The sequence below is a fragment of the Centroberyx gerrardi genome, chromosome 7 (assembly GCF_048128805.1).
Source record: "Centroberyx gerrardi isolate f3 chromosome 7, fCenGer3.hap1.cur.20231027, whole genome shotgun sequence".
Classification (NCBI taxonomy): domain Eukaryota; kingdom Metazoa; phylum Chordata; class Actinopteri; order Beryciformes; family Berycidae; genus Centroberyx; species Centroberyx gerrardi.
The window spans coordinates 9,121,247-9,143,232 of NC_136003.1; the positions used below are offsets into that span (position 1 = coordinate 9,121,247).

A 21,986-nucleotide genomic window follows, 5' to 3' on the forward strand; every position below is an offset into this window, starting at 1 on the left:
TTAAATGGCATTCAACTTAATACAACTAGCCTGTGTAGTTGCCTTTTTAATTGTGATTCAGTTAATTCAAAGTTAAAGTCCTTTTCCATGAGATGTTCCTGTTATTTTGCCTATCCCATGTCATTATGGACAACTTACAAATACGCAGTTACTGCTGTAACTCTCTCTCAGGGTGAGTACCTAGCGTTAGCTTGGATGTCAGAGTAAAGGTGGGGGCGGTTCTCAAGTGGGCGCCTGTTATTGCTGATGTTACGTTGGTTTAGGCCTATGACACCTCCAGAAAGCTCAACAGTATATCCTGGCATCACAGAATCATCCCTCTCCACACCTACTATCAACACTGATCGCATCTAGTCCACCATAACTAGGACTTTATTTTATAATCAGTTGCCAGGTATGGAGTAGCATTACTGTAAGAAAATGTTATTTAAAAAGGTTTACCTTGTATAGCTTAGGTCTGATAGGAGAGAAGTCGTCTGGTACGTGTTTCTTGATCTCCTCTGGTTGTCCTCCCAGTACCTCCCAGAACCCTGGAGGCTCCTGGCTGTGTGCCAGGGTAGTGATCTCTGCCTTCCCCTTACGCTCATTCTTATTGATCTTCTCTGCAAATAGCCTGGGGGACGAGAACAATGCACACACACAAACACACAGGTTTGAATTACCGCACTTATCATCTGGAATCATGCCTTAAGCCAAACCTTAACCCTAAGCCCAGACCTAACTGTGAAAAATAAACACACAAATGTCAATATGACTGAGAACAACAAAAAATACATACAATTGACAAAGGAATGAATCCCAATAAAACCTGCTTAGTATCTCCTCCTCAGCTCTGTAGCTTCTATGTAACAATTTTGAGTTTTCATTCTTAGTCATGTTCTTGAGGGTAGCTAGATGGACAAAATGTTTGTGCTCCTTAATGATTTACAGTACAAAACTTTATTACATAGCGAAGATGTATGATTGGCCCCAACAGATAAAAAACACAAATCATAATAGTGTGATGTGTCTATGCTCTTGCCTGGCCTTGGTGGTGCCGCTGAGCGTAGCGTTGGCTCCTCTCCAGATAAAGATCTCCAGCCCCGTGTCCAACAGGAAGACAAAACTATCAGGGAAGGAAGGACAGGATGTTAGCTACACAACACTCTCGGTGTCACACTAAGCGAGAAAGGCACACACATCAGAAAACAGTTATAAAAATCAAGTACAGAAAATCCAGAATGAATGCAGTGTGTATGTCAAACAGAGAGAGAAAGGGATGCAAAGACAATTAATAAGGAGAGATCCACGCTTGTGAGGGAAAGAGTGGGTGTGTTGGAGGGTGTGCGAGAGTATGCATGCGAGTGTGTATCATGTAGTGTATGTGCCAGAGGGGGTGTGTGTGTGCAGGTGTTTCTCACCGTGGGTCGAGGGAGGAGGCCTTCAGAGGTACAGACTCCAGCCTGATGTTTTTCTTGCCATAAACTCTGTACAACCTGGAAAACACGCAGGGGTTAAGACCTGGTAAGAAAGCTTTCAGACCAATCTTTAACAGAACAGAGACATATAGCTAATGACTAAGTAGCTGAAATAACAGGATGCTCAAATACTTCTAGATTGAATTTGCAAGAATCAGATTTTACATAGACGTTACAAAAAGAAAAGAAAAGAACAAAAAAGTCAGACACGACTTTCATAAACAGGCTTAAAAGGATAAAAGGCAAATAGAGTACAACAGGAATAGGTTTTTGAAAAAACTGTTCTCATCTTACTTAACAGAATAGTTTGTGTCCTCCACAGTGTAGAAGCCACTGGCTGTTCCTCCCTCAATGTAGGAGATCTCATTATCAAACACCTACACACAAACACAGCAGATATAGACAAAGAGACACTGTCAATTAGAACAGCATGTAGCAGTTGTATAAACCGGGAAGGATTCTTAGTTAGCTGCTCTTCTTTCACCAAGTATCCAGTATCTGTCTGTACTGTATGTCTGTGTGCACCCTGACATCTTTGCTCGTGTGTATGTTTCCACGTACGGCACTGAACTCCTCGCTCTCATCTCCCATTTCCTCGCGTATCGTCCTGCACTCGGCTCCCAAGAGGTTCCTGAGGTTGACGGCGTGGATGGCAGAGCCCGCCTTCTTGTCCAGCGTGGCCTCCTGGCCAATCCAGTAGTAGATCTGCCAGTTCAGCGCTCCGTTGTCATCCAGGAAGGTCTACAATGGGAGAGAGAACAATGAGAGAAAAATGGAGGGATACAGGGAGGAGGGGAATGGTGTAGGGAGACAGTAAGATCAGTAGGAGAAAGAGACTGGATAAAGTCTTGTAGTTAACATACAAACATCTAAAATTCCCTCGCTTGGAAACACAAACAGCGCAGCATCTATGTGAAATGTGTTAAAGGCAAACTTTGACTTGGCACCAACAAGAAAACATAAGACATTCTAACGCTAGCCAAGTTGAATCCATGCAAACCCAAGTAATGACTGACAGATTATCTAAGTGACAGTAGATTTTATGTGTTACCTTGAGGATGATGTAGCAGTCAGCCTCGTAGAACTTGCCCTGGAAAGCTTCTTCCACCTGCATGGGAACAAAGTTCTCTATCTGCCACACTGTCACACCTGGAACCTGTAGGGAGAAGTTTGAAAGACAGAAATGTTGACATTTGTACAAAGAAAGATAGCAAAACCTGAACCAAGATATCAACAATCACTACAATTTGTTTTTAAGTTTGAATTTAACACTTTTATAACCCAGCTGGTTGACTAAAAGCACAACTGGGGTATTAGCTGCCCAGTGCTGCCATGGTCTTGTATTGATGGGATTGATGTGATGAGGGAGTGGAAAGCATCATACCTCATTCACTTTCCTCATCTAAATTATCCTAGCTGGTCCAAAGAGTCGAACCAGCAACATTCTGGTTACTGCTTCTTTACCCTTCAGGCTAGAGCCAACCCCATTCATATGGATTTAAAGGTGACTGAAATGTCGACTATGCGCCTAAACTTACTTTTCTGGAATGACAGCAATAACTGTTGATCCTTCTGGAGGCATTTTGGGCCAAATTCAATCTGTGATAGGAGCAACCCCAATGACATACCTGCTCTCACCCACTCCCCTTTCCTCTCACATCAGAGATACACAGGCACTCACACTAAATACCCCCACAGATAGGTACATCAGATCCTGGCAATTAATAAATGTCACTGACACACACACACACACACACACACATACCTGCCCCACGTCCTCCATGTAGAACTCAGAGTAGTCCAGATGAGGCTTCTCTAGACTCTTGTCCCAGCGGCGTGTTTTTAGATCGCCATATTTCAGATCCCCGTTCTCCTGCAAAAATCAACAGAATTCTAGTTTAATAAAACGGAAAACCACCCTATTCTGTTTATACTCCTCTTCTGATCCTTTCCTGACTCTTCTTCTTGTATCTTACAAACACCATGACAAGGAATTGTCAAGCATTATTGCATGGGTAAAACTTTTGAATGTAAACAAAGTCATGGGAGCAGTGTCATCATCTGCATAAACCATGGATGTATTAAGAGGAACAGAAATAAAACATAATGTGATGCAACAGCCAATCCCCCAATTTGGTGGGCGCTTTTATCCAAAGCACCTTACAGTATCATGACTGCAGGTATTTTTAGCACGACAGGCACCAGTAGGAAACAAATCCCTAACCTTGACATTGATACTGCCATGTCCTTTTGCATAAATGGAAACCATTGACCTCTACGTGATTATTTTTCCTGGTCCTTCTTTCCACTCTCCTTTTTCCTCCATTATCTCTCTGCTTACCTCCATGTGCTTCTTCTCCTGTGCGACGTCGCTCATGCCCTTCAGCACCTGCTTTGCCTGGTCGTCCTGAGCAGAATCCTTCCTCCTCCTCAACCTCATCTTCCTCGCCAGGGGGTCACGTGGGCTGGCTCCTTGACATGCGCACACACAGTCATTTTAACACAGTTGCCAACATAAAGATACAGAGTTCAGTCTCCAGAAAAGACACAAACACACACATTGGCTTTATGATAGTAGCAGAGGCACTGGCTCAAAATGTAACACTCCTAAAACATATTAATGTACACAATTATACATGTATGCGCGCACGCGCGCACCCACACACACACACACACACACACACAGACACAGACATACACACACACCTCCTCCAGCAGCAGCTACAGTAGCGGGTGAGGCCCCGGCCAGCCGTAGCTGGTTCTGTAGGGAGAAGTCGATGTTGTACCACTCTGCTGTCCGGTCAACTGGCTTAGGAGGCATCACCAGGTTGGGGTTCTCACGCACATCCAGGATCTACAGAGAGGTGCATTAGAGGGAAACAGTTTGTGTGTGCAGTGGGCAGTGAGAACTAATTCTAAAATTTGAGATTTTACTGAGTGCAATATATGCGCAATTGAATAGTGAAACCCAACGATTCAGAAAAGGTCTCGAGTCAGTTTCTCTAGCTTTACTTTACACATAACAAATACCAGGTCAGGTAGAGCTTTTCCCCTGCTTTTCTACCAGGTTGTAAGGTGGGTCAGAACCAGGATATTTTAATCCTCCTTTTCTGAGGCTTGACATCTTTATACAGTAATCAAATCCAAATCAGCTCCACCATTAACCCAGTATAAATGCTCTTTGTTAAGATAGCTTGAGTGTAGTATTATGCATGTACTTTGTGAGTGGGTTTAGTACTGTACCTCTAAGTCAGTCAAGAAGTGGATGGCCTCAGGCAATGTTACCAGACGGTTCTTATTCAGCACCAGCTTCTTCAGCTTACCACACCTAGACAACAACAAAAGGAAATACTGTAATCACATAAACTCATATTCTTGTGCTGCTATCAGTAATAAAATATGTAAGAAAACTAGGGCTGGGTACCGAACTTCGATACTTTTATGGCACCGACCGAATTACGTCGGTACTACCGAGTACCGATTCACGTAAAATCAATCGGTGCCAAATTTCGGTACCTGAGAGCGCATCTGGGTGAGAGAGTAGAGAGAAAGAGAGAGAGTGAGACTACGAGAGCGAGATTACGTCACCCCTGCAGCTTGTTGCTTGTTGTCAGGGCAATGGCGAGCCGAAAGCGGTCCTAAGTGTGGGTACACTTTTCAAAACTTGACGCAGACAACGCTCGCTGCAATATTTGTGATGCGAAATGCAAAGCTGGCCATGGCGACACGTCTAACCTGAGGAAACACCTGGTCAAACACAAAATATTTCTAAAAGCTGAAGAGTGTAGCCTACCGTATTTGATAGCCTGAAAGCCAAGTCCCCCGCAGCAGCTGCAGCTAACGTTAGCCTGCAGCCAGCGCCGGAGAAGTTGAACCCTCCATGGACGACGAAACTTTAAGTGAGGCATCGACAACTTCATCGACATGTTCAGGTAATTAATTAGCTAGTTGGATAAGTTGTTGTTGGATATAACTGGGTTTTTTTCATTGTCTTGGCTGACGTTAGCTTAGCATTTTTACTAGCATTATCATTATCATCAGCTCGTGAGTCGTGTTGTTTACACTCTTGCTTTCATTGACAGGTCACCCTGTCCCACTCTCAACCCGCCCTCGTATCACAGTGAGAGCCGCTGAGGTTACACCCTTCACCCTGGGGCAGAAGACGTCGTTACCCCGCCAGAGAGTCAGTGAATGCCACAGGGCAGTGACCGCGTTCATTGTTAACCTCGCTGCTACAACTCCTAGATCTTGGGAAGGATATTACATGTGCTTCCTCTGGGACACACACAACAGCGTTCTCACGCTATGCCCTGGTGGTGACAGACTGTGACAGGTTGAAGGTTGTAGGGACGGGTTTGGGAGGGGAGAGGGAGGGGAGAGGGAGGTAGGGAGGGGTTTTATTTTGTGTGGTGTGTAAAAAGGTTCTAAATAAATAACAATGTTCTAAATAAATAACAATGTTGAAATTCAGAAGTTTGGACTTATTTTTTACAACTGAAATTATATTTTTGTTATTACAGAGAGAGTAAAGTACCGAAAAAAGTATTGTTCAGGAACCGGTATCGAAGTCAAGGTATCGGTACCGAAAATTTTTGAACGATACCCAGCCCTAAAGAAAACAGAATCAGCAAATACCAATATCAACCTACGCAGTGCAATGCGGCAGCGTGAAATGTAGAAAATGGTGCTTTATATGGGCACTGCTTTTTAAGAAAGCATATTAGAGGAGGGAATCTGCTATCAAAAAGTGCTGCAGCATAACCTATTCTCTTTTTAGTCTATAAAGGTTATAAGGGAAAAAAAGAAACCCTGTCACGTTATAAATAATAGCCTATGCTATGCCATATACAAGGCCATGGCCAAAGCTACCATCAAACATTGACATGCTGTAGGCAACCATTATAGCATTTTCCTTTGATGAATAAAGAATTGACTGTAGTGCTAAAACCTGCCATTAGCTAAATGTCAGTGTTTTTTACAACAGAGGATTGGCTCTTCTGATCAGCCAATTTAGAGACTACCAATCTAACAATGTAGAATGAAAATTGGATGTTTTGATGATTGGCAGCTGATCAGAGTATAGCTAATCTTTGTGTGTGTGTGTGTGTGTGTGTGTGTGTTTTAAGCTCACCTGCAGAGCCCCTCGGGAATGAGCTCAAGGTTGTTGTTGGCAGCCATGAACTCGGTGAGGCTGGCCAGCTTGCCCACTCCTGATGGAACCCCGTCAAAGTCCAGCTTGTTAGAGTTCACATACAGCTTCTTCAGTTTGGACAGCTTACAGATTGCAGACTGGATTGAGACACATTAACAAAGATATTTTTTTCAGCTTGCAGAAATTGCACTGGAAATGTATAAAAACAACCAGTTGGAAAAATCTAGTATTCTAGCTCCACAGCCCATCGGATTAGTAAATCACTCTGTTAACCAATCGAGCAATTGCTCTCTAAAAGAGATATAAAGGAGAAGTGGGCAGACGTGATATTTTACATTTACATTTTTAGGCATTTAGGTGATGCTCGTATCCAAAACAAAAAGGGGTTAGGGTTAGGCTGTTGCGGTTATAGGATGTATTCTTTAATCACTAGGCCACCCTCCCGCCCGATAATATGCAGAAAAAATAAAGATCATAGGTAGGAAAGATAAGCAGATAAAAAACAAAACAAAACAATAGACAGTAGTAGTAGAAAGACAGCCATGCAGACTGAAATGGAGCCATTACAGCTCTGAAAGAAAACAGAGCAGGAAGCATCATTCCCACTGGACACTAAAGAGCTACAGTTCAATATTCTTTCATTCACTATTTTAATGGAGAGGATGTGAACAGAGGATGGGGCTTGACACTAACAGGAAAAAAGCATTTCAACTTTGGTTAAAGCGTAAAGTAAAACTAGTTTTAATATTGCAACAACTCCTGTTACGCAACTTCCCCAAAACATGTGCTCAGTCAGCACTGGTAATTAGAGAAGAAGTACTTTGCGGAGACAGGTGTGTGATGCATCGTCCTTACAGGCAGTGAGGTGAGCTGGTTGCGGCTGAGGTTGAGTGTCTCCAGCTGAGTCCACTGGTCGATGCAGAGGGAGAGTTCTGAGATCTGGTTACTGCTCAGGTTGAGTCTCTTTAGACTGCCCAGCGAATACAGACACTCTGGCACCCGAGTCAGATCGTTACATGACAGGTCCACATCTGGGAGAGAGACAAGGAAGAGAGGGAGAGCATATAAGTGTGTTTGTACATTTAAGCAAAGGAGTGTATCACAGCGTGTGAGTGTCGCTGGTGGTCTAGTATCCGAGTCAGGGATAGTGAGAGACAGAGAGTGATGATACATATAGGAGTATGCATTTGTGAAAATCTGTATCTGAAGAAAAAGTACAGGTCTAAGTGCCAAGAGGTAAAGGCAAGCTGGAAAATGTGTCAGGTTGTTACACAAGTGGCCTGGGAGAGATAAGATGATGTATATAGAGAATGGTGTGTGTGTGTGTGTGTGTGTGTGTGTGTGTGTGCATATGAGTGTTACCTGCTAAGTGTGTCAGTCCCTCCAGGCTGGTGGGCATGTTGCTCTGGGTCCTCTGGGTGTTCCTCAGATGGAGAGTCTGTAGTGCCACCATGGCTGGCAGCTGGCTGCTCAGACACACACACAGAGCCGACAGTTAGCACTCAAAAACAAGGGTACAATGTTGCTTTGTAACTCAATTTACCATTAAGTTTTAACCTATAATTGCTGAACAAAATATTTTTAATTCATGCGTTGACTTAGCCATAACAGTTACAAAATCACAGATCTATTTCCTAGTATGTCAATATACTGCGCACCAACCTACAGGTGGCTCATTCTTGTGTGACTTCTACCTTATTGCCTGGTGTATGAGTGCACACTGTATTTCCATTATGCAGGGCCCACAGGGCTCTGCACGGCCTAAAGAACACCAACCAACACACAGAGCTCGGCTCTCATTGAGGTGATCCTCTCAAGCACATAATAACAAGTTAGAACCTTGTAGCAGTTCATAAATATGGGTTATTAAAGCTGCACTAGTCAATTTCACACAAATAGCAGCAAGATATTCCTTGTATTTAGAGGACTGCAGTGCCCAGCAATCATGTAACATAATTTCAGCAAACTGCACACTCCCAGGACATAAATGTCTTCTTCTTAGTGGTGGTATTAGTCACTTCCTGTGCACCGAGGTTTCCCGCCAGTGCTCATTCTGACACCCAAATAATAATAATTTGGGTAAATAGGCTGAATCTATAGCATCTCCATTAAGGGGACGGAACAATCTTTTCTGCTGCAGCCCCACATTGTAATTTAAGCTGATAAAATGTGTGTATTACAGAAAAATCTTGCCCAGAGCAGCTTTAAGTGTGGGTTCCTGTAGAATTTTTGGTAGATGTTGGGTGTGGGGTGGGGTGGGGGGGTGGGGGGGGCACTGCCATCTTTACCGCAGCTGGGCGTGCATCAGTGGGTTGTTGTTTAGTATGAGCGTCTGCAGGTGGACCAGGCGTCTCATCTGGGGCGGCAGGCTGTCCAGCTTGTTGTCGCTCAGGTCCAGATACAGCAGGTCTGTCAGGTTGATGAACAGCTGGTTGGGGATGGAGTCAATGCCGTTGTGGCTCAGATTCAGCACCAGCATGTTCCTGCTGTTTTCCAGGTCCCTGGGGATCTCCGTCAGCTGGTTGTAGCTCAGGTCCTGAAGGACAAGGAGGGAATGTGTTGGGTGAACACCCTGTCCACTGTGTTTTTGTTGTCTGCATAACAAATTTATTTTTCGGGACAGCAAAGCTTCAAATTGAATTAAATAAGAGGGATCGAAAGAAAGCGAGAGTATAAAGATAAACAATACATACAAGCTCTAGAAAAAGTGGGCTACACATATAAGGGACCTCTGTTAAATAGTCTGAATCACTTCCAAGTCTCACACAGTAGCCAGATGTACAGCTTATACTATCAATCCTTGCACCAAGGGTTAACTGAGAGAGAACAGAATAAATAGGTCCAACCCCCTGTTGTGGGTCTCTGAAGTGGAACGATCCTATTTTATACAACTGGATTAAGGACAGTCTGATCCTGTAATTGACACCTGGGAAACTGACTGCAAAGCCAACACACTTCCAAACTGACCTTGCTTTATCGAGCATGGCTTGGCAGGAGAATGACGCAGCCAATAGTAAAAGTTGCTGACTGTCCTAGGCATATTTCACTATGCCTTGCCGTACCCTCTGGCAAAGTAAATATACTAGTGTGGTGAAAAGCAATTACAGCAGTGAGTCACCTCAGTGGAAATATGGCTATGGAAAAAGAAGGGGGTTCAGGAAAGGCCTGATAGAGGTGTAAAGAATAAAGGCACTGGAGCGTAAGAAATAAGGGAAAGGGTGTTGTTGGATAAGTGGAGGCAGGCTGCAAGGAAGTCAAGGGTGTGGTAAGGAGAGAAGGGGACACTGGGGGACAGAGTTGGTGAGTGAAGACATATTAAATCTTATTTGTGTACCAGCACAGAGAGGTCGTCCAATTGAAAGATGTCATCTGGGACTCCAGAGTTTTTCAAGTTGTTGGCTCTGGCTACCACCGCCTGCACACATAATGAAACACATTTAGGACATTATTATATCTCAGTGTAGATTATAGATTTGTATAAAAAAATCTGCAACATTGCACAAAGACAACACAAGTTAACAGAATGGTGTTTGGGCCAGAAAACCCAAGTGAGCTTGTCAAAGCATTCAATCAAAACCAATAGAATTAACAAACAAAAAAGTCTAGAATATGCTGTTTATACCAATATCTCTATGTGTCTTATGGGTATGTTTATGTTTATGTGTACAGTATGTGTGTGTGTGTGTGAGAGAGAGTTACCCGTAGGTTAGGTAAGCTGGACAGTTCTCCATGCAAGGTTGTCAGGCTGTTGTGACTCACTGAAAGATGCTCCTGAAAAGGGAGGAAAAACACAGAAAGAGATTTCAGTTACAGATACACAGAGCACTGCAAGTGCACAAACACACACACACACACACACACACAATCTAAAACCACACTGACACAAGTATGCCCTACAAGGCGTACTGAACTCTGTTGTGAAATGTACCAATTGCACTAATGCCTCACTGCAAACAGGATAAAATGCAAGGCAGATGTTCAGGTAAACACACCGGACACTGTGATGGCTAACAGTGATAGCAGACTAATCTTATTTATCTACACCATGTAAGATCAAGCATTTTAGCATAGAGATCATCTTTTCACCAGGGCCTGCTGAACACAGATTTAGGAGGTTTAGATTAGATAATCCTATCAGAGATATTCAGGATTAAAGCATGTGTGTGTGGGTGCGTGTGTGATCTCAGCCAGGTGGGGTTTCACAAGTTTGACTGATAAAACTGGAATGCATCGAATTGCTGGTATGATCTCCTCCATAACTCAAACTTTTAAGGGGAAACACTGGTATATTTTTGACTAATCAGAGAGGGACAATACTGCCTTCAGCAGTGTGGTGATGGAGAATGGCATGGATTGGATAAATCTACGTTGATAACATAGCAGACTATAAGGAACAAAAGTGTAATGAAAACACTATTGCCGATAATAATAATAATACCAATATTACTACCAGTACTACTACTACTACTACTACTAACAACAACAACAACAACAACACCACTAACTCTATGATTAATAATAATAATAATAACAATAATAATAATAATAATAATAATAACAAGAATGTAAAATATAAATGAGAAAAATGGTACATCTATATCGTCTTGTGTCATGCCTATCTATATTGCCCTTGTTATACCATGGCGCTTGGATATATAGGTCTTCCTCCACATAGCTTTCTATACTGTCTTTAGAGTGGATGCCATTTCCCCTGTACTTTAGCCTGCTTCAGAGAGTAATAGTCATTCAATATTTTCTAGAAGTATTCAATCTACAGTAGTCTTAAGTCTTTCTGTGTGTCACTGAATAGGTTAGTGGTCACAATACACCTCAGAGTGGGGTACTGACTGACAGAAAAAATATATCCTTTTGCGCTCTTATTTTTATCTTTTCTTTTCCTAGGCTTTCTTTTCCAGGCACCACCAACTGACTCCTTGTGTGATTATGTATCCTGACAAATAGATCAGTACTTCTTTTCCTTGAAACGGTTGTATATTGTTGTATAATGTATACTGGCCATCATCTTTTATCCAGGCTCCTATCGGGGCAGGAAAGCATTTTCTGTTAAAAGCCCACAGTGGCTGGTGCATCTCAACATTCATCGGCACTCTGGACTTTCACTGTGGATCCCAACATTACTGATTTGCCAGCTAGATTCCTAGATTTTTAGAATAGATAGGACCACCAAATGATAGCTGAACACCAGCCAAAAAGCCTGGTAGAGTGGTAAAATCTTAGCAGCCACAAATGTACTAGTGTTTGAAATGACAGTGGGTCTGCAACTACATAAAATGTGTAGTCCTGTTTTTATTGAGACTGAACAAGTTTTTTTTTAAAATCATATTTATATCTTATATCTATCTATCTATCTATCTATCTATCTATCTATCTATCTATCTAGGCTTTTTGCCCATTGTAAAACTTTAAGACCTCAAAATTACCCATCCATGTCCATAACTATTCCATACTTTTCCAGAGTTTGAAGACCTATGTAGGAAGCCTGTATAATCGCAGACCAGGCCCCAGACCTTTCATTCATTATAATCCACATTGAAGTCCCCAAGCATAGAGGTGCCTTGCCCGGCTAATAATTAGTGAATAGGACTGAGAGTCTCACCAGCTTCTGCAGAGAGGCCAGCTCCTCTGGGAGGTAACACAGTCCTGTTCTGTTGAGCTTCAGCCATCGCAGGCTGCTCATAGACTTGACATGCTCTGGGAAATAACCGCCCTGTAAAGACAGAAGAGCAAGAGAGGGGAAAAAGTGACAACTGTCAGGACAGAGAATGACATCTGACAACAGAAATGTTGATAGTGACTTTGTTGATCAAAGCTGTGTACAATATTTTCTCAATATATCAGTGTGAAATAAGTTGCTGAAATGTACTCTAAACAACTGCCAGCATTACCAATAACAATAATCTGTGCCTGTGGTGGAGAGGTTATGACAACTGAACCCAGGTGACATGGCCTACAGAAAATAGTGTCAATAGTTATTTTATCAAATCATTTGAGCCTGAAATATTGACATAAGATCCTAGAGGTTACTCATAAAAGATGGGGATTTGTGTAACTGCAACTGGCAGTAACCACTTCGAGTAAAGCCAGCAAATAACTACTCAAAGTGAAAGGGCTTTGCCATTCAACTGTAAACTCTATCTTTGTTCTGAAATGTCAACAAAATCCAACAGGCAGTCTAAAGGGCAATCAATCCAATATCTAACAAAAACAGACTATTTTAACCTCATTAATATACAAGAATGAGAATAGTACATTTAGTGTGTGTGTGTGTGTGTGTGTCTCAATACAAGATTAGAGATGACATCATAACCCTCTTTCTGGTTTCAGTGGCATTGTGGATGGGTGTGACAGCACAAATCTGGCAAACTTCAGTAAGTTAGCTAGACAGCAGACATCTAGCCAGCTGTGATGTTTTGCCTCTACATTGTATTGCTCAGGTTGGGTAACTAACCAGTCTGGAGTGCTTATTATATAAGAAAAATGTCGGCAAGTTAAATAATGCCACCTCACACTGAAACGTGTTTTGAATCCACCGGCCATTTGATGGCTAACAATTGAAAAAGTTATTTCCCCACCCTGCTTGTACAGCTGTGGTACTGACATGGCAGCCATGTACACAGTACACAAACAGTTCAGTTCCGATACATGCCAAATCATGCCAGCTGTCATTGCTGCCAGGGCTGCTTTTCCTGTCTCCCAAACTAAGCTTGCTATGTGGGTCAAAATATAAAAGTATGACGACATTAGCTGGCTACAGTCACCCAAAACACTCTGTAGTGTTTTTTGGCCATGACTTTATCTAAACCTTGATAAAACTGACTGGTTAAACCTCTAGCTTAAGATAGCTTCTGACACAGGGCTTCTGACTTGTAGCCCAGACATGATAACCAGAGTTAGCCAACAATAAGGCTGAATTAGCTAACCTGGCTTTAGAATAACAGCTAACGTTAAATGTATCCAAAACTATCCAAAATGAGCAAACAAGCTAAATAAACTAGCTACCCCAATTCCCAAAAACAGAACTAGCATTCTGATAAACGCCGGACAGGACGCTTGTGGTCAAGACATGACTGACTCTACTTTAGTCATGTCACACATATGACAACTGGCTAACGCCCAATGCTAGTGCGCTAAACTCGTAAGCTAATGTTTTAGCGAGCTCAGCCGTTAGCTTAGCGTCGCTGTGTTGTCCTGTGCCACTTACTGGGCTTAGCTTTAGCTAGCTAGCTAAGCTTAGTGTTTGTTACATAGCTATCGATGTTAAATCCAATAATATTGCCTAAAATCCTTACTTTGAAGTCGTTTCCACTGAGATCTACCCCCCTTATGAAGGGGAGAACTCCGGTGGCAGCCATTTCTCGTTCAGAATGTCAGCCGCTCCGCTCTCGCCAGTCTATTTTGGTCTGGAAGTAGCAGGGTGGGTTGACTGGTGGCTGTGAAAAATATGCAGGAGAGGACACGTCGTCACCAGACATGAACAGTTCAAGTGGTGATGTCATTCACTCACTGCGCATGGTCCTTACCCTCCGACTCTGATCGGCTATGATGTCATTGTCTTCTCCTGTATTTTACTCCGAGGCTGTCGTTGGTGGCTGCGTAGAAAAGTCCACTCCCAGCTGCTACCGAAACACCCCCAAACTGTCGGGGTACTCCACCAGCTGAGTTTGAGAGCAGTAACAAAGTTTTAGCACTCAGATTATCAATAACGTTATCCTTTTTGGAACCTCCGTTTTACACACTATTATAATGTACCCAGTTATACAAGTCCAACGTCGTCAAATCAAACGATCAAATGCGACAGAAAAGAAGGAAATGAAATAATGAACTCCTTCTCTATAACGGGACAGACAGACCCATGGAATTATTATAATACCGGACACACCGAGGTGCCGCTTGGGGGCGCCCTCGGTTGATTTTTTTATCTTTCGATGAATTTGTGTCGTACTGCTTCTTCACAAAGGAACCTTTGTGCCTGGTTATGAATAAAGGTTGAAAGATAAGATTCATGTCTGATGACGTTATTTGTGCAGAAAAAGTCCGAGATACTGAACTGCTGATCTTGTTGTGACAACCTCTTTGGTCGTGACACATTCCACGAAAGCCGGTGTCAGAATCAGCTGCTACACGACCAAATTGTGTCAAGCCAATTAGAAATAGCCAGAATAATACCGGAAATGTAACGTTTCCCTTCAAAATAAAAGTATTATTCAAGTACTTTGTAACCAGGTTTGTAACACATTTGTTAATAAGGCATTTATTTTGAAAGTTATAACCGGAAATCTTATATGGTGTATTTTTTGTTCTGGTTGGTTTGACACTGGTACCAGAGAAGACCTCTCTCAGCTGTCAGCTGTGCCGTTAGCAAACATTAGCTCGCCAGCTAACAGAAAAAAAAGACAGCTGTATTTTGGGTTTTACATTATGGATAAGAATGCCACGAGATACAGTGTACAGCTGTATATTTACGATCTGTCAAGAGGAATGGCTCGCAGCCTCAGTCCCATCATGTTAGGTGAGTGACATCAAAAATCTCTTCCACCGCTGGCCTTGGGGACATTTCAGTGATAACGACAAATACCGGGTGATGATGCTCTCTCCATTGTGTGTGCCTCGTAAAGTCGCTTTACTTGTATTACCGTGTAGAGTATAGGCCTAATTCTCGGCTACTATGTTTTGGCCCCGGTCCAGTTAAGTTTTATGCAAATTATGTAAAAAAAAAAAAAGCGTGATTGATTTGCATTTTATTGCCAGGTTCACCCATAGGATGATATATGGTCGATATTAAGGGTGTTGACGTCCATCCTGGTAGCACAAACTGTTAAACTTGTTAGATGTGGATGTTATGTAATTTTACACAATGCAAATCGACCACTTGTATTGTATACCTGTTTGCAAGTGTCTCTAGCTGATAACACATTGATTTGCTATTCTCTTCTCACTAATGTTCTCCTTTTTGTTACAGGAAAGCAGCTGGACGGCATTTGGTATGAATCCCCCCTTCTGACTATTACTGTTGGTTTTGTAAGTCCAGGGTTATTGGCCTTGACCTAAATGAGAGGTTTAATAAAAGTCAGTCCTGCTGGGTCATGAAAACGTATTGCTTCCCATGTTATGTGCGGATTCATCAGAAATAGGCCAGTGACCCATTTCTGGTCCCCATGCAGAGGTTAAGAAGCCAGGGATTAAAGGAAAAATCCACACTAAAACACTTCAACACTGTTAGAAACAGCTATTGGCGATGTTCCTTGTACCTTTCTGGGTCCATATTGTTGTCTGGAGGTGTATTTCTCTTATTCCCACAGATAACTGGCCAAATGTAGACACTGTGATGTCATGGAATTTGGTAGCAGAAAATTGTTCCGCTATCTCAAACAGCTCCTTCTTTCTAGACTCACCATTTTGCACCGACATTCAACAATCATACAGGGAGAAATCCATTGAAGAAAAGGAAGAGAGATCAATTTCTCCACTGGAAGTGGAGCCTCAACAGACCAGAATGCAATGCAGACACAAGACATGTTGCTTTTTTAGTAAGGGGAGTGACACATAAAACTAACAGCTGAGTGCAACAAGTTCATTCCTGTTGTCTTGGGGTTGTTGAAAGGCATTCTGTTAAATGTAGGAAATCACTAACTGAAGTAGAAGTAGAGGAGGCAGGTTGAGGGAAAGTAGGCCTACACCAAAAAAGTAAATTACAACACTTAAAACTGACAAAATAACATCACTGACTGATGATGTATAACAGTGTAAGAGTATCTGAGGGTGGATTTTTCCTTTAAGTGCCTCTAGTAGCATCTGTACTGCAAACACCAGCTAATATACTGAAGAGTTGTTCTGTAGACTTGTGTTTATCCTCTTGATATTGTTGTGTTCTTCCAGGCACACGGCCATAGTCGTGTACGGAGACGAGTTCTTCTTCGGAGGGGTGGGGATCTCCAGCTGTTCGCCGGTAAGACTGCAACGAGGGAATTGACGTTTCTTGTTTCCCATATTTCATCAAACGAGCCCATGACGAAAATGTAGGCCAACTACCTCGCGCTGCTGCACACGGAGAGCAGGCAAGGGAGTTTCAAACTTTTTGGTGCTGAGGCTGTGGCCCACTTCCGCAAGACATAAAAATCCCAAGGTACGCAAAGTTTCTAGACGAGTGTATTGCATCACGCCTGGAAATGGAGAGGTAGAGAGGCCCGCTAACACCTGAAGAAGTTACTGGTTTGATTCCTGGCACTCTAAGAAAGTGCTGATCTTGTTGCTTTTTGATGCATCTTGAAGGTGAAAGTGATGAGGAGAGACTGAATGTATCACCAGGTTGCTTGTTCATTGTTTTGAGGTGTACCGTTCATTAGAAGGCCTCCTGGAAAATCACTAAATCATTGAAAAGACATTGTTTCATCGCACTAAACATGTATAATAAATAAGCAATAATACACGAGTGATGCACTGTGAATTATGGCACTGTTGTACTTAAAGGAAAAATCCACCCTCGCATACTCTTACACTGTTATATATCATCAATCTGTGATGTTCAATGTATTCCAAGAGTTATTTACCTCTTTGGTGAACCCACTTTCCCTCAACCTGCCTCGTCTACCTCTTCTTCAGTTAGTGATTTCCTACATTTCCCAGAATGCCTTTTGTCAACCCCCACAGAACGAGCCTGAACTTGTTCCATTCAGCTGTGGGTTATACATGTAGGTGGAGAGAGCAGTAGCTATAGTGGAGCGAGATATTTTCCGGTCAAAACTACAACATGTCTTGTGGCTGCATTGCATTCTGGTCTATTGAGGCTACTGTCAGTGGAGAAATTGGTCTCTCTTCCTCTTCTACGATGGATTTCTCCCTGTATGATTGTTGAGCGTCGGTGCAAAATGGCAGCTCTAGAAATGGATGTGTTGGTGCGTTAATATGCAGTGAATAGCTTGAGATCCTAGTGCTTGTTTGCCATTTGATTGATTTACTTGATCAGAGTGTTTGAACCCAGTCCACTCTTGTGTTATCAGTATATTGAACTGTGTGTGCTGTGCTTGGAGCTCCCTGACTGACTATTGGCTATTGAGAAGCAGAAGGAAGCACAGGTCATAGATATTCTATAAGGTTCATCCCGGCTCTGCAATGACTCTTGTAACATTGGGAGTTGGACTTTATTAGCCTTCCTGGCTCATCAATAGCAGTTGCTCTTTTGGAACTCTTTAGTCTCCCTGGCTTCGAATCAATAAATGGACTTCCTCTGTCTTAAAAAAACATTAGACTATTGAAGTTCAGTTGATCCTTGGACTTCTGAATGCATCTTTTTTTGTGTAATGGAGTTCCTGCCTGCCTCTTCAGTAACTACTGGGGGTACTATTTCCGATAGTCCTTGAATAATGTTTTAGTTTTGAGAGACATTTTCATAATTTTAGATGATCATTAAATGGTGTGTGTGTGTGTGTGTGTGTGTGTGTGTGTGTGTCTGTGTCTGTGTCTGTGTGTGTCTGTCAGGGTGGGACGATGCTCGGTCCTCCAGACACAGTAGTGGAGCTGGGAGAGACTGAGGTGTCAGAGGAGATCTTCATGGATTACCTCTCTTCCTTGGGAGAAAGCACATACAGGTCTCACACACACACACACACACACACACAAACTCACATTTGCCTGCACAGGATTTGCTCTTCCATTTATTTGATTTTTGGCCCTAAATCCATTTTAAAGATCAGAAAAAACTATGCAGAGACAACTCATCTTGTGTTTCTCATCCATCAGATAATACCAATACTACTACTGCTACTATTAATACTACTACTACTACTAATAATAATAATGTTAATAATAATAATAATAATAATAATACACTTTATTGACATAGAAATGATTTAAAAGCTTAGTTTACAAAGTAGTTTACAAAAAGACTTTGAAAAAACATTAGAAACAGAACAAGTGAGCAAAACATCAGAACCATTACAAGTCTATAAAAGTGCATTTTAAAAAGAGATTTAGATGATGAAGATGATAATTCTGCAGTCTAAGAAATATTTTGGTGACTATGAACTAGTGGTGGCCTTCTCTCCTCCTTCCCTCAGAGGGGAAAGCTACTAGTTGTCTAGGTGAAGGCGATAACAGCCTTAACAATGATAATTGTTGTTCATATTCACCATAAAAATAGATCTGAAAACCTCGACCTCGGCCTGTGCTCTGATGACTAATCTTCCTCTCCCTCGCTCTGCCCCCTAGCAGACAGGACTGGCAACTGGTATTTGTTCGTTATGTAACCATTTAAATTAGGTTATATATATATGATGGATTATGAGTTTCACTGAATTTACAGTATCTATTAATACTTGAAGAAAGACTGAGTCTGGACACACTGAGTCTGGAGTCTGGATACATTTTGTCTCATTTTCAAAGGGTTATTTGTCGCCAAATTCAAAATTCTGACCAGTTCAGTCTAGGTGAATGATAGGTTTATCTTTAGCATTTTGTTATCTAGTCACAATGCTCTGAAACTGTTATCTGATTCATTAATGTTTCCTTTCTTTCTTTCAGAGGTGACAGGTATCGGCTGTTTGAGCACAACTGCAACACCTTCACCAACGAGGTGGCTCAGTTCCTCACAGGCAGGCCCATCCCCTCCTACATCACCGACCTTCCATCTGAAGTCCTCTCCACGTGAGTGTGTCTCTCAGTCTGTCTCAGTCTGCCCGTGCTTTAACTGAGTATATAGAGATGGAGTCAGGGTCCGAAGTTAGTATCTGCCATGCATCAGATGGCGATAAAATTGGTCTTTCTTAATCAATAAGGGTCACCCACTGCTAACTTAATGCCTTTATTATACACAGTTTTTGGTCTTTGCCTGTTCTCAAACTTTATCCCTGCTGGCCACCGTACACTCTCTGTGACAGTGAGCCAATCAAATCAAAGCAGATTCTTGATTGGCTGCCTGTCACACAAAGCAGTAGATTCTAAACTTATGCAAACTTCTCCTCATGCTTCTTCACTGCCTGGATGGTTAACTAACTTAACATTACTTAAGAATTAATATCAAAATGTGAAACATTCTAACTTCAATAGTGTGTGTGTGTGTGTGTGTGTGGGTGTGTGTCGGTACGCTTCAAAATGCTCTCTTTAAATTTAGAATTTAGTTGCACTTCATGATGAATCACAAACTTGATCTATTGTATAAGTGGGTCAGTTTTAAATTAACACCAGTAGCTGATTATATACACAAAATAGCATTGAAAACAGGTAGGGTGACGTATTTCTTTGAAAAATGTATATTAATAATTTTGGCCGGTAAAAATGATTCTTAGGTGGTACATTTTGTAGTTTACCAGCCCTTGGCAGGTGAGCCAAAAAGTTAATTTCGGACACTAGCTGCAGTAATACTTCACTATCGCTCCATACAGCAGACAAACTGTTTTGAAAACTCATTTTGTTCTATTTTCAGCTGTCACAAGGCACAAGGAATGGTTTGGCCACCAGTCATTTGAGAGTTTTCTGCTACAATGTGCCCATTCAGTTTGACTTTGCTACACTTAGGAGAAAACAGGCAGCAGTAGTTGCTGTAGTCCTAATGTCAAGTCAACTTTATTTATAGAGCACTTAAATACAAATTCTTACACTTTGTTCCAAAGTGCTTTACAGTGCTTGCACTTGTTAAAAGTGCTGCACAGAACAGAAACAGGTAAGGAGAATGCAGACAAAGCATATTAAACGCAGGCACAGTTACACACACCCACACACACACAGTAGGATACTGTAGATGCATAATGGGCAACTATTACCTTTGCTACCCCTGCAGTTAGCATACAACCTTCCTGGATTAATCGTCCTTACAGCTTGGCACATACACTGTAGTACCAGTGAAATGTGCTTATGTTCCATAAGCTGCCCTGAGAAGTTCTCTATACTGTACGTGACAGTTCAGTTAACATAACTGTCTGTAGAGATGCTTACATGCATGGCAGCACAATGCAATATAGTGTGGAAAAGTAAGCTTAAAGTATTGTATTACGCACTATTGTGTTTTCCTCCTCCTTGTCTTGGCAGGTAGGAAAAGTCTCTGAAACATTTACAGCTTGCGACTCTAAAACGCACTATTGGAGCCAAAACAAATGAAATTCTTTTAAGTGGCAGGACAGGTCTGTTTGGTGAGCTGGCCTGTCCTGCCATTTCAATTGTAGAAGAGACACTGCTATACAGTAATAGTAATAAATCCTTTCCTACATCACTAACACACACACTATGCAGATGATACACATGCAGCCACATTTGAATAAGGTTTAGATTTAAGGCAGCTAAGCCAAAACATGTTTCAGTCTGAAAAAAGGAATCAAACCTTCTCACCTTCTCTCTTTTTTTCCTCCCCTCTCCCTCCCTGTAGGCCATTTGGCCAGATCCTCCGGCCCATCCTGGACTCCATCCACATCGCCCCTCCCGGGGGGAACGTCATCAACGGTGGAAGAAACAACTAAACGAAGTGCATCCGAAGTCACAGGGCGCTCTCAAGGTCTCTTCCATTGTAGTCAGACAGCCAGAAGAAGTCTGGAACTCATATTTTCTGTCTTTTTCTCTGTTATTATAACAGTATTGCACACTGGTATTGAAGCATATAGCAATGTTGGAAGCTGTAACTGAGACACGGACTGGCCAGTTAAGCCTTCCAAACCTCATGTTGGCAGGATGGGAAAGTAACACCAGCCACCGGCCAAATGCTGGTAAATTTGTCAGTTTCTCAAACAGCCACTTTGGCAGCTAACCAACCATCATGTGGAGATTCTTTCTTCTCCTTAAAATGTAGTTGGTTGGTAAATATTGAAAGAGGCTGGTGAATTTGTGAAGTTGTGGACAAAACACTGTTTCCTCCACTGAATGTTGGCTCTTATTATCGGGAGGGAAGTGAGATATCCGATCAATAAAACTTCATTAATACCATATCAGGTTTCACACAATAGCCGCGATGCATCATATGATGTGGTTGTCTTTTTATGATAGACAGCTGTCCATGTGAGAATCGTCTGCTGCCGACTACAATGGGATGAACCTGAGTGTCCGCCCTTGCATAGATATGTTTTAATTACTATATTGATTTTCAATGGATGTGGGTTAATGGAGGGTTGAATCTCAGCGGGTCTATTAATGTCAATCATTTTGCTTTTGTACTTTTCTGTTTTTGTTTTGACTTTTTGTTATTTGGTAGCTGGTAGATTATCTCCCACCAGCAATGCTTTTGTACCTGGAATATTCGTTTCTGTTTTTTGAGTTTAGTTCAACTCTTTCGTGGTTACCTACTGACCTTACATTATCTTTCCCTATGTCACATAGTTGTTGATATGACATACAGTAGCCATGTACTAAATGATGCCTAACAGCATAGAGATTACAAG

General features: G+C 42.0%; 2 protein-coding genes across 4 annotated transcripts in view; one reads left to right on the plus strand and one right to left on the minus strand.

The window, feature by feature from the left end:
- The window catches only part of flii (FLII actin remodeling protein), a 53,876-nt gene extending 39,850 nt beyond the window's left edge, over window positions 1-14,026 (minus strand). For 2 of the 3 annotated variants that reach the window (XR_013504970.1, XM_071899901.2), the window contains exons 1-18: window positions 13,920-14,026; window positions 12,227-12,337; window positions 10,309-10,380; window positions 9,944-10,024; window positions 8,898-9,145; window positions 7,972-8,075; window positions 7,465-7,640; window positions 6,589-6,746; window positions 4,701-4,785; window positions 4,164-4,311; window positions 3,799-3,929; window positions 3,223-3,330; window positions 2,509-2,613; window positions 2,019-2,198; window positions 1,752-1,834; window positions 1,401-1,475; window positions 1,022-1,105; window positions 442-613 (exon numbers count right to left, since the gene is read on the minus strand). Coding sequence is in view for 2 of the 3 variants with exons in the window: in XM_071899901.2 (XP_071756002.2) it covers window positions 442-613; window positions 1,022-1,105; window positions 1,401-1,475; window positions 1,752-1,834; window positions 2,019-2,198; window positions 2,509-2,613; window positions 3,223-3,330; window positions 3,799-3,929; window positions 4,164-4,311; window positions 4,701-4,785; window positions 6,589-6,746; window positions 7,465-7,640; window positions 7,972-8,075; window positions 8,898-9,145; window positions 9,944-10,024; window positions 10,309-10,380; window positions 12,227-12,337; window positions 13,920-13,982 (2,184 nt within the window). In the remaining variant the exon portion in view is untranslated. The remainder of the gene's footprint in view (window positions 1-441; window positions 614-1,021; window positions 1,106-1,400; window positions 1,476-1,751; window positions 1,835-2,018; window positions 2,199-2,508; window positions 2,614-3,222; window positions 3,331-3,798; window positions 3,930-4,163; window positions 4,312-4,700; window positions 4,786-6,588; window positions 6,747-7,464; window positions 7,641-7,971; window positions 8,076-8,897; window positions 9,146-9,943; window positions 10,025-10,308; window positions 10,381-12,226; window positions 12,338-13,919) is intronic. The other variant, XM_071899902.2, reaches the window with a different exon arrangement.
- Window positions 14,027-15,048: 1,022 nt separating this feature from the next.
- On the plus strand, window positions 15,049-21,074 carry desi1a (desumoylating isopeptidase 1a). The gene is made up of 6 exons (XM_071899905.1): window positions 15,049-15,139; window positions 15,590-15,611; window positions 16,507-16,576; window positions 18,106-18,215; window positions 19,147-19,269; window positions 20,984-21,074. The coding sequence occupies exons 1-6, from the start codon at window positions 15,049-15,051 to the stop codon at window positions 21,072-21,074; spliced, it is 507 nt and encodes a 168-aa protein (XP_071756006.1).
- The last annotated feature ends 912 nt before the right edge of the window (window positions 21,075-21,986 follow it).